Source organism: Capsicum annuum, chromosome 5, assembly GCF_002878395.1.
Source record: "Capsicum annuum cultivar UCD-10X-F1 chromosome 5, UCD10Xv1.1, whole genome shotgun sequence".
NCBI classification, from domain to species: Eukaryota; Viridiplantae; Streptophyta; class Magnoliopsida; order Solanales; family Solanaceae; genus Capsicum; species Capsicum annuum.
This window is the reverse complement of record NC_061115.1, coordinates 213,292,027-213,304,222: the sequence shown is the minus strand read 5'-3', so window position 1 is coordinate 213,304,222 and position 12,196 is coordinate 213,292,027. Positions and strand designations below refer to the sequence as shown.

At 33.2% G+C, this 12,196-nt stretch overlaps 1 protein-coding gene across 1 annotated transcript in view; it reads right to left on the bottom strand.

Moving 5' to 3' along the window:
• Positions 1-1,077, bottom strand: part of LOC107871249 (pleiotropic drug resistance protein 1) — an 8,010-nt gene extending 6,933 nt beyond the window's left edge. Inside the window, exon 1 of the mRNA XM_016718131.2 lies at positions 479-1,077. Within this exon, the coding sequence (XP_016573617.2) occupies positions 479-855 (377 nt within the window). The 5' untranslated portion in view covers positions 856-1,077. The remainder of the gene's footprint in view (positions 1-478) is intronic.
• Between the last annotated feature and the right edge of the window lie 11,119 nt (positions 1,078-12,196).

Sequence of the window (12,196 nt, the reverse complement as noted above, 5' to 3'; positions counted from 1 at the left end):
AAGTAAAAATAGGAAAGGGAACTTACTTTACTCAAAGTTAGAAAAAAGCAAAAAAAAAAAAAGAAAAAAAAGGCAAAACTCCGATGCATTAAGTTCTCGCTATGTCAGGTCTAGGATAGACCTCACCACAATCTTACCTTACATTTCTGCAAGCTTGTTTATGGCCTAGACCCTATATTTGTGCTTAAAATTCCACTTACATATAAAATAATTTATTCAAAACCTATAAACTTAAAATCCTAGCTACTCTAATTGCGATCACTCTTACCATTGCTTTAAGATTTCCCAAAAAATGAAAAACAAAACTATCAACAACAACAACATACCCAGTGTATTACCGTAAAGTGGTGTCTGGGGAGGATAAAGTGTACGCAGTCCATACCACTACCTCAGATGAAGTAGAGAGGTTGTTTCCACAGACCCCCCGCCTGAGGACACAAAATTAACTATACATGATAAGTTAGTTATTTCAACTTACCTATCAACTCTATTCTTGAGTTTCATCAAGAACTTCTCATTATCTTCATCAGCAACTTTAACAAGTCTTTCAAGCAAACTCTTCCTTTGTTGATATCCAAGATCATTTATATCAACTTCATTAATAGCACCACCACTTTGTGATCCAAACAATAAACCTTTTCTTAACCTATCGAACGTTGGCAACTTCTCTAATGCAGCCCATTTAAGTGCTTCTTCATCATCTTCATCTCTAGCTGACCGCGAAAATACCTCTACGCCATTGTTCCTCCATATTGAATTATTAGTACTTGCTCTTAAACTCCCTCTCATACTACTCCCTCTTATACTTCCTCTCATACTACTACCTCTCATGTTATTGAGATTAACCGGCTCCATGTTGTGCGTAAACAATGTTCACTCAGATCGATCAAAAGGCTAATCTCTTATACTCTCTTTTTTTAGTCTAAGCAGAACTCGTACACTACGCAAAAAATGTTACTCTTTTAAAGGCCCTAAGGCCTCGAATTCGTAAAACTATTTCAAATGAACGTTAAAAGAGAGTATTCCTATGCCTTCAAAGAATGAAAGAATGAAAGGCAAAGTTAGAGTTGGTGTTAAAAGAGACGAAAAGCAAAGGACTTATATAGCAACATATTCATAATAGGCGGCTAACATATACATTATTGTTCCAAATATTAAAAAAAATTGTTATTACTTAAATAATATTTTTAATTTCCATATTACCTTTTTTCTTGTATGCTCATTCCATTTCAAGTAAGTTTCAAAATATAAAAGAAAATGTTGTTACTTAAATAATATTTTTAATTTCCACATTACCTTTTTTCTTGTAATATATTTTTTTCGTTTCATATTAGTTGTTCATTTTCCTCTTCACAGAAATCAGAAATAAAAATGTAGTTTTACTAATTTAGCATTTAAGAACTTTTTTAGAACTCTATAAACTTGTTTGCACTTCCAGAAAAAAAAAAAAAATTGTAAGGGTAAAATGTAAAAAAAATGTAGTTAATTCTATCGTGGTTTGTAATTTGATATGTAATTTGAGATAATTATTTTAGTAATATAGACAATTAATATGAGACGGGGAGTACTCTTTTTGTTTTAGTTTGTTTATCTTGCTTTCATTTTTAGTTCATTTAAAAAAATGTGTTTTACCTTTTTCCGGACAACTCAGATAATTTTAACTTTTCATATGACATGTTTAAGATCACAAAATTAAGAAATATTTTATTATATTCTATATACTTTAAGTTAATACCACATGGTATAATTCTTTATACCACATGGTATAATTCTTTTTTTACTTTCTTAAATTTTGTGTTAAGTTAAAATAAAATAAAAAAAATTAAAATTAATATTTTTATATAATATGAATTAGTTGATTGATTGATTATGGGGTAGTGATAAATATAATAGTGATTTTATTCCAAGATTTATTAGAAAAAGCAAAATGATCACTTTGTTTGACTTTTTGGTGCTTTGAATTTTGGAAGTTTCCTAGTGCATAGTAGTACTTAATAAATTGAATGAATAAACAATAGTGGCAAATAGTGTAAAATCATTAGAAATTATGGGAGAAGATTCATTTTATGTAGATTTGCCCCCAACAGGCGGCTAACAATTTATATTGTTTTATATTCCATTTCATATTAATTGACACATTTTCTTTCACAGTTTTATGAAATTATAAATAAAATATATATTTTATGAATTATTTTAACTTTTTTCAATGTAATTAATATTTTTTACTTTTTAAAATAATTTATTTTAAAAATACTAAATATTTTATTTTATTTTAATTCCGTGAAATATATTGATAAATATTTTAAAATAGATGTGTTTAATAATGTTGACAAGTAATATGAAAAGCTTTGATAGTATATGAGTTGACAAGAAGTATAAGTAGAAGGGTAGCTTTTTTGTATTTTGTCTTTCTTCCTCTTTAATCAATTCAAATTATGTTGATATGAAATCGAGATTCTAAGGATTTATTTGATATTATTATTTGTGTATTTTTGGTCGAGTTAGTTGAAAAAAATTGTCTAGTGCAATCCACATTTTCTGTATGATTTGCAATTTTTATTATAGTGGAGCAACGTTTATTCAGAGGATTCAAAGAATTGCGACTGCGAATTTCCTTCTTATAAAAAAGAAAAGGCGCGTGTTTCTTTTTTAAAAAAAAAAGGTTGAGCAAACTCTGGGGATAAAATCTAGCTTAACTTACATACATTAATTGAAACACTAACGATTAATATATATATATATATATATATAGTATTTTTCCTAAAACGTAAAGTATTTTCAGTTTTCTAGATATTTAATAGTACAGTCTTTCTATTGCAATCAAACTTTTTTGGAACCGATTCTCATTTATGTTGCATCTTATGTTCTTTAGCAGAACATTTTGCAATAATAATTACAAAATATCAGGAAAAATTACATAGTCATAAAGAGATTTCAATGTATTTGAGATGAATGGAGTAGAATATTATTGTTATTATTATTAATTATTACTTATTTCCTCTTCTTTTTTTTTCTTTTTTTTTTTGAGTAGTTGGAGCTAAGGGCAAAAATTATTTTCAACATTCAAGTTCGACAACGTACCGTTGACGCGTTTTAAATGTGGTTGACCCTAAAAGGGTTCGGGGAAAAAAACAATCTAGAAGACTTAATTTGTTGATTAGTATTTTGTCAATGCTAAAAAAAATGACTAACTTTAACTGATTTTTATTATAATTAAATGATAAGGATGGTAATTACTATTGGAAATAGAGCACTTTACTTTCAGAGGAAGAGGTGCTCGATGCAAATTCAAATTAATTACGCTTAAAAAATCGAAAATTGAGTATTGAGGAACCAAAAAAGAAATTCATATTAAAGAAGCAAGACTAGGATGGTTCGGACGTGTAAAGAGAAAATGCATTATGTGTCCTGGTCAGTGGCCGACTTAGGATTTAGGCATTTTGGGTGTTTGGGCGGTTGAAACACATATATTGACACTCAAAGCGTTAAGATTCAGCCTGAAAATTAAAACGTCCATCTATCTTCTTGATTTCATGGGTGTTTTTTGTTTTCATCTTATACCAATTTTATTATATTTCTTGTATAATTATTATACTTATGCGTTGGATTTAACAGATGTCGGAGCACCACAAATTGAACCTAGGTCCACCCCTGGTCCCGATGAGAAGGTTGATTGTAGTGGGTATTAAGAGAGGTGGAGGGAGGCTGAAAAAGATGTGAGATAAGGTGATTAGACAAGAAATGAAGCATATACAGTTTATCACGGACATTACCCTAAAAAAGAAGATACAAAGATCAACAATTAGTATAGAAAATTAGTAGGTAATCAAATATTATCTAATTTTCCTGTCATTATTATTATTGTTATTATTATTACTCTCCTACTATCTTATTCTTCAAATTTACTGCTACCTGTTATTTAGTTTAATTACTTTCCCTTAATTCTCGTACATTTAATTTGTTGTTGCTACTTGTTTGTTTCTTAATTATTTTTAGTATGACTTCTTCGTTGCTTTATTTATTTCATTGTTTTTTTTATTCTGCTTCATTTGGGTCGAGAGTCCATCTAAAACAACTTCTTTATCAATTTACCTTCATAAGGTAGAGGTGATCGAAGCTGCATACACAATACCCTTTTGACTTTTTCATACTATATTTATAAAATTACACTAAATATATTATAGTTTTTATCTAATTAATATGATGTAGATATATGCATCAGCCAAACTACTTTGGATTTAGTCATAGGTCCAATATTTATTTTTACTAAAGAAAAGGTAAAAGAAAATATATATTGCCTCCTTTTTTAATGGAGAATTGACCTTTTCCAACAATGGTCAAGTAATTTGGGTCATGGAGAACTTTTATTGTCTTCCAATTTCTTTAGTGATTATTTGTTTTTCTATAGAACCTTCTTTAGGTCAAATATGACATTTGATAAATTAAGCACATGCTTAGAATTATTGTGAGTGAAGAATTAATGTCAATATTAATATGTAGAGGTAATAAAGTTAACATGTTTGCTCCAAGAAAATGGAAGGTTACTTTTTTTGTAAACTACCTTTGAAATTACCACACTTTAATTTAGGGGCGGAGCTACTGCATTCTACGGTGTTCGAGCGAACTCAATAACTTTTTACGTAGACTCTATATTTATACTATTAAATTCGATATATATGTGTACAATTGCATAGTGCGAACCTAGTGATAAACATTGTCGCCTCTTTTCTGCCGCGGACGTGGGTTCGAACACCATTAGTAGCATATATATATATATATATATATATATATATATCTTTGATTTTTTATGCTTCTTGAGTAAGAAAAATAGCTTGGATGGGAAAAAATAATCAATTTGACCGAATTGAAAAATGATGGGAATTCTTCGATGGTATAAACATTTTGACATTATATAAAATCTTATACAATCTTAATCGTTGTTAGTTAGAATAAATTTCTGCACCCAATTAACGTGCTTCTGTACCACATTTTTAATAGTGTTTTTGACTATTCTATACAGTAGTAATAAGCAGGTACTTACCAGGTTAAAGCACATGAAAAAATATTTATGAATCACTGATAAAATTTATTTTTTTCCATTTATTTTTATGTGTTACATTTAATTTGGACTTGACATTCATTAAGAAAATGATGACTAACATGATTATTTACAACACTGTTCTTATCAATTGATATTTCGTACTTTGTATTGGAAATATTGAAGAATAAATAGTTAAGGCTAAGGATAAAAAAAAAAAACTTTTCTTGATGTATGTTAAAAGTGATACTCACTCTCAATTTATGTGACATTGTTTTTTTTGGTCCATTCAAAAAAGAATGTCACTTTTCTTATTTGACAACTATTTAATAGCTTCATCCCTATTTTATCCTTATTAAACCTTTTTTTTTTTGGTAAATAAAACATTTTTATTTCACCAAAATATGGGTTTACAAACCAAAACAGGGCCTGACTCCCTATTTTCTCATTTTTGACTAAAAGCCTGTACTAGCTTTGCCCCTCCTAACATGCAGGGACGCTACTCAGTAGTATTGAGAATCATAAATCCTTATATTACATTTTCAAATCAAAAGTAGTAAGAAATCATCAATCTAGCTTCATGGTGTTGCAGCAGCTTGTTGGAGTATCATTCCCCATCTTTGGTGCCTTTGACTTTGTATATGAATGTGAATTGCTATCTCCCTGCAGACCTTTTCTTATTCATATTTGCCCTTCTGGAATCTGATGCTATTTCTGCTTCTCCATATAATTTGACCATCATTGCAAATACACTACATAAGATAGCACCTTGTATAGACTTCCCTTTAGCTTGTCTGGATACCTACTCTGTCTCTTGATTCCAACTACCTATATTTTTCTGTATACCTAGCCAATTCAGCAACCTCCTCCATAAGTGTTTGGTGATGCTGCAATCAAGAAATAGATGGTCATGTGTTTCATCAGCAGTTCCACACAACACACATGGTTTTGGCACTTAAATTCCAAACTTTTCTAGTCTCTCAACTGTAGAAAGTCTGTTCAGCAGAACTATCTAAGAATGAAGCTATGTCTGGGGTGTACTGAATGCTGTAATATAATACTTTTCCAGGGAACTTTGGGGAGCTGGGGAGTTAAAGCATTGTACATCTTCTTTATTGTGAATGACTCTCCTATTACACATGCTCTCAATCTAACCTCCAAGTCCCCTTATTCTCAGGGAATTTCTGATGCTTCAACACAGTACTATAAGTCTGAACGGTTTAGGTCTGGAAGCTTGCTGACTAATATATTGGACCAAGATTGGAGAGTGGTCAGAAATCCCAGGTAATAGGAATTCAACCTCCATACTACCATATCTTTGTAGCCATTGATAGTTTCCCAGGACCTAGTCAATCTTTGAATACACTATTTGATCTTACTACTGTTTATTGCAAAAAGTATAGTAGCAACCTTTTGCTCTTAGTGAAGTAAGCTGGAGTTGGTCTATACAATCCTTGAAATCCTGAACTTCTTGTGGAGTGACTGGTGACCCAAGTCGATCCTCACAAGTTAGCACAACATTAAAGTCTCCACTCAGGATCCATGCCCGTTGAATTGCAACACCCAATGCTTTGAGCTCGTTCCATAGTTCTATCCTTTCCTGCATACTATTTTTGGCATACACCACAGTGATATATGCTGAAAAATTTCCTGAAGCATCAGTGATATAGTAATGCATGAACTGCTCTTTTGTCAAGATTATAAACACATTTACTGTAGGCTGCCACATTAGCCAAATTCTTTCATTAGGGGCCATCGAGTAATTACAACAAGTGTTCCATCCCCCCACCATCTTCTTGAGGATATTACCAGCTTTAGGTTCTTTTACTCTAGTTTTCAAACACCCAAACATATCTATTTTGGACCTTGTTAGAAAAAGACTAATCTCTTTCTATTTCAGGGGTTGATTTAAACCCCTGATGTTCCATGTTGAGAAAATTATATGTTTGGCGCCTCTCCAGGCCTATCCGGAGGTCCCCCATCATCAGTGCAGTGCATGAGAGGGCTAAAAGAATTTGTATCACAATTGCTAGTACTGGCATGATCAGTATTAACATATTCACCTTGTTGTATATGTCCTAAATTTTGCACAACCATCTTATCCTTGTAAGCGCTTTTTAGATCAGACACAGGAGGGTCTATAGGTTTATCCTCCTTTTGGGCTTCATCTTTCTGCATCCATTGTGTCTTTTGGGGCCTCTTTCTTCTTCTATTCCTCCTTTTTTTCCTTTGCACTTCTTTGAATTCATCCTTCTCTTCTACCTCTGACCCATTCTGAAATCTATAATTTGCTATGACATGCCCAAACTTCAAGCAATTCTCACAATATTTTGATCGTCATTCATATTCTACTGGTTGTTGGAAGGTACCAGTAGGTGCGACCATTTCTATTGTGTCAATTAGGGGTTGTGCTATGTCTTTTTCCACCAGGACCCGTGCATAAGATATTCTTTCCATGTTGGCAGTAAACTGGTCTGTGTACTTTGGCATGCCAATGGCACTTGCTACTTTACTAAGAGCTTCGCTAGACCAATATCCCACCGATAGCCCAGGGAAAGTAACCCACAGGGGTATAGTGGTGATACTATCCTAGTTGACTTCGAAATCAATGTCCCAAGCTTGCACAATAAAAGGTTTGTTATGAAAAATATATGGTCCGCCCATTAACACCCTATCACAATCGTCTGCTGATTCAAATTGAAAGATAAAATAGCCATCATCATGATTCAGCACTTGAGGTTGTGTAGCACAATTCTAGGCATGCAATATGTAAGTCTCAATGGACTTATGGTAGGGGGTATCCCCAATAACAAACCCTATAAGAGCATGTTTCCAGTACTCAATTTGACTTCGAATATCCTCCTCGACTATACTGACATAGATCTTACCTTACTTTAAAGTTGGGGGAACATAGGATAGAGCCTTTCCCGCTGTTCGATTCGCACCAAACTCCTTCTGTACTGTATCAGGTGGAGTTGTAGCTGCAGAGAATTGAAGTTTTTGATTCGTCGGAGAATCCATCGAAGTACCATAGGTTCTCAGATGTACTGTTCTAGGAGAGACAGAACTTGACGATGTGTTTTCATCTTTTTCAGGTATTGATTTGAATTTGGGGCGTAAGAAGTTTCCAAAAGTAATAGAGGGAAGATTATATCTAATACCATCCTGAGGTGTTACAATCTTTGCTGGCGTAGTGATTTCCGATCGGGTCATGTTGGTTCTACCGCTAGTGCATTAAAGTGACTTTAATAAGGTAATTTAATAAATATAACAAAGTTGTTCGATCAAATAATGTCATATAAATTGATACGAAGGAAATAAGTAAAAGTGATTGAGAAGAATAATAGATTTTTCATCTGAGGAGTACTATAATTACATCATATTGAGGGCAAAATGACTCAGTGGACCCTTGTACTATGTCTGTTTTGTAATGTGGATACTTCTACTTACATGTTTGTCATCTGGACCCTTGAACCCACTAAAAAACAACATTTTAAGTCCTATTTCGGTGTGTGTAATACAATTGTTGCCACGTCAGCTTCCACATCATTTCCACGTCATTTTAAATGCTTCATTAAATTCCATGTCATAATATCTTCATTAATTAATTTTTAAAATTATTAACCAATAATAAAAATAAAATTTTAAACTAAAAAATATTAAAATAAAATTCATTTTTTTAAAAGTAAGCCAAAAACATAAATTTAAAAAAAAGGAACCCTCACCAGATTCCCTTTTCTCTCTCTCTCATCCCTCGTCATTCTCCATCTCCTCTCTCACCTCTCCATCTCTCCCTCGATTCCATCTATCCCTCTCAATTCCCTTATTCTTTCTCTACAAACAAAGTCCCCCCAATGATACATCTTTAGGACTGTTGTCATTATTGCTAGTGGTGTCTTCCAGTTGTCGACGAAAAGTTGCTCATGGAGAACCCTAATTTGCAAATTCGATGGACTATGATACAAATCAATTGGAGCTTTTTGTGCTAATGCATTGCTGATAGGATTATGAACAAAATTCCCAACCCAATTTAAATTTTCAACAACTCCGGCGGCGGCGACGCCTTGGCAAAAACTTAAAGAAAGAGATGTTCACCATTGACAAAAGCTTCATGTTTTGCTTCTTTCCTTCGATCTACTCTAAAAAAATATTAATTGAGACATCAGCCACGGGAAAATGAGTTGTTGCATTTGTTGTTTTGGTAGATTTTGTGGGGGTTGGATGGTTAATTGAGGAGTTCTTGAAGTGGGTTTAAGGAGTTTTTATTGTTTCTTTGGTGTTGGTGAATCCGGTTCTTCAATTATGATTGCCCTTGTAGAGCTGAGAGGTAGCAGTAAGAAGATTATTCCTGAAAAGCATTATTTTTATCTTTTGTTGCGCAATTTCTGGTGATTCTTGAAGCTTTTCGTTCACCTGTTTGTCTGTGTTTGAGCTTTGATTGTTGTTGAAGATGATAATGATCTCAGGATTACTCAATTTGTAACAGCTGGTGATTAGATTCTTGTTGTTTATTTCGAAAAATTGAGAAGTAAGAATCGAAGAAGAAAGATTCTTGTTATTTGATTCTTGTTTTTTGGAAAAAATTGAGAAGTGAGAATCGAAAAAGAAAGAAAATCACGTCATTTGTTTGTTTGTTTCTTGTTGACTCTTCATCTTCATTTTCTGATTCTTGTTGGTTTGTTGATTTGTTTGGAAAAAAATTGCTCAAAGTTCTATTCGATTGTGTTGATTTGTTTGTTTTTATGTTGTGAATTGTTGTACTTTAGTCTTGAGAAGTTGCACTCTGCAATTGCAATTGTGATTTTATAATGGCCATGACAGCCAGTGGGGGTGGGGGACTGGTGGACGGTGGTGGGGTAGGGTGGGGGGTGCTGGATGGGGAGGGGTCCTTTTTATTTTATTTTTTGAAAATTTATTATTTTTTAACTTTTAAAAATATATTTAAATTTAAAAAGTTGTAGTTAGAGGATTTTTTTTAATATTTTAATATAAAATTGGCCAAAAATTGACCCTCACTCGCACCCCAGGCGAGTGACTACACTCTCTTTGTCCTAGTCAGCCATTTAGTGCCACATAGGCAAAGTCAACGGTCAAAAGGTTTCAAATATAACTTTTTAGTGGGTTTAGGGGTTCAGATGACAAACATGCAAGTAGAAGTGTCCAACTTACAAAATCGACCTAGTACAGGGGCCCACTGAATCTACAAGAGCATATTAAAATGATTCGTCATTAGAGATGTTTTCAGGGCACATGTGCCTTTTTTTGTACTACTAATTAGACTATTTCAAATATATGAAATTTTCTAAGAGATACTTTATTTAATTGGACAACAAAAAAGGGTCATATATACCTTCCAACTATTGAAAATGATACGTAAATAGTTGTCATTATATTTTTGGATTATTTATGCCCTTACTATCTAAGCTTGGTTATGTATATACTCTGAACTATTGAAATTGGTTCGTACGTATTCTTTATTTAGACGACGCGTGCCACCTATCCTCAGGCCTACTTTGCAATGGTCAATACTAGGTTGTTGCATATACTGACTAAGGGTCGATACAGCAAAGCATAGATCTGGTCTTGTATGAGCTAAATAATTGAGCTTTCCAATGAGATGTCTATAAAGACTGGGATCTGACATGAGATTGGTGGATTTTGCAGGGAATTTCACTGTAGGATCCATCAGAGAGGAAGCTAAAGGAAAATGGGAAACATCAAACTCATTAAGCAAATCTAAGGTATACTTTCGTTGGCTCAAAATAATTCCTTGGTCCTCTTTTAAAACTTTCATTCCTAAAAAATAATGCAAATGACCTAGATTTTTAATCTTGAACTCAGCTTGAAGGAAAGCCTTGAGTTTTTTCATTTCATCAGTAGCATCTTCTGTAATTAAGTTATCATCAATGTATACTGCAACAATAGAAATGGAATCCCCTGAGTGTTTAAAGAATAAAGAATAGTCATTAAGTGAAGCCGCATAACCTTTGAAATTTAAAGCCCCTGCAAGCCAGGCATACCATTGCCTAGAAACTTGTTTCAACCCATAGAGAGACTTCTTAAGTCGACAAACCATGTTAGATTGAGGTGGATCTGGACTAGCTGGAAACTTCATATAGACCTCTTCTTGTAAATTTCCTTGCAAGAAGGCATTGTTCATATCAAATTGGGAAATATCCCACCTTTTATTGGCTGTAATTGCTAAAAGACATCTGATAGTGGTCATTTTGACCACTGGAAAGAAGGTTTCATTGAAATCAACCCCTTTTTTTTAAATGTCATCTCGAATCACCAATCTAGCCTTTAATCTCTCAAGAGTACCATACGCATGTTGTTTAACTTTATACATCCACTTGCAAGGTAATACCTTTCTGCCTTGTGGTAAATGGATAACTTCTCAGGTTTGATTGAGTAGTAGGGCATCAATCTCATCCTTCATTACTTGTACCCAACCAGGATGTGTGAATAACTGCTAGGTTCAGTAATAAATGAAATAGAATTGAGAACAACCTAATTGGGAGCTGATAGGGCAGAGACAGACAAACAAACAAGGGTAGTATGCACAGTAAAATATGAGTCAGTAATATCACTCAGATAAACAGTGTTGCAAATGTAATATTTTAAGTGAGACGGTAAATTCTCAATGTTTGTCCTCTGAGATATCCTATGAGGTAGAGAGGATTGTAAATCAGCAGATTCATAAGATGTTGGTGTGGATGAATCAGATGATGAATAAAGAGGAGAACTGGATCTGTCTTGAGAATTAGAAGGTGGTGAATTTGAATCAATAGAAGGGGAGGAAGTGAAGGAATGATCTTCCCCTATAGGAATAGGAAAAATAGAGGAGGGGATATGGGAATAATTTGCAGCAAAAGGCAAAACATCTTCAAAGAAATGGACATATCTGGACACAAAGAATTTCTTAGAAGATATGTCAAGGAGTTTGTATCCCTTTTGATCATTGGGACACCCTAAGAATACACACCTAGTGGCTCTAGGGTCAAATTTTCCTCTCCCATGTGATAAGGTGTTTGCAAAGCACAAATAACTAAAATATTTCAATAATTGATAAAATGGTGGTTTTCTAAACAAAACTTCATAGGGTGTTTTACCTTAAAGAACCTTAGAGGATAATCTGTTGATCAAGTAGGTGGCATT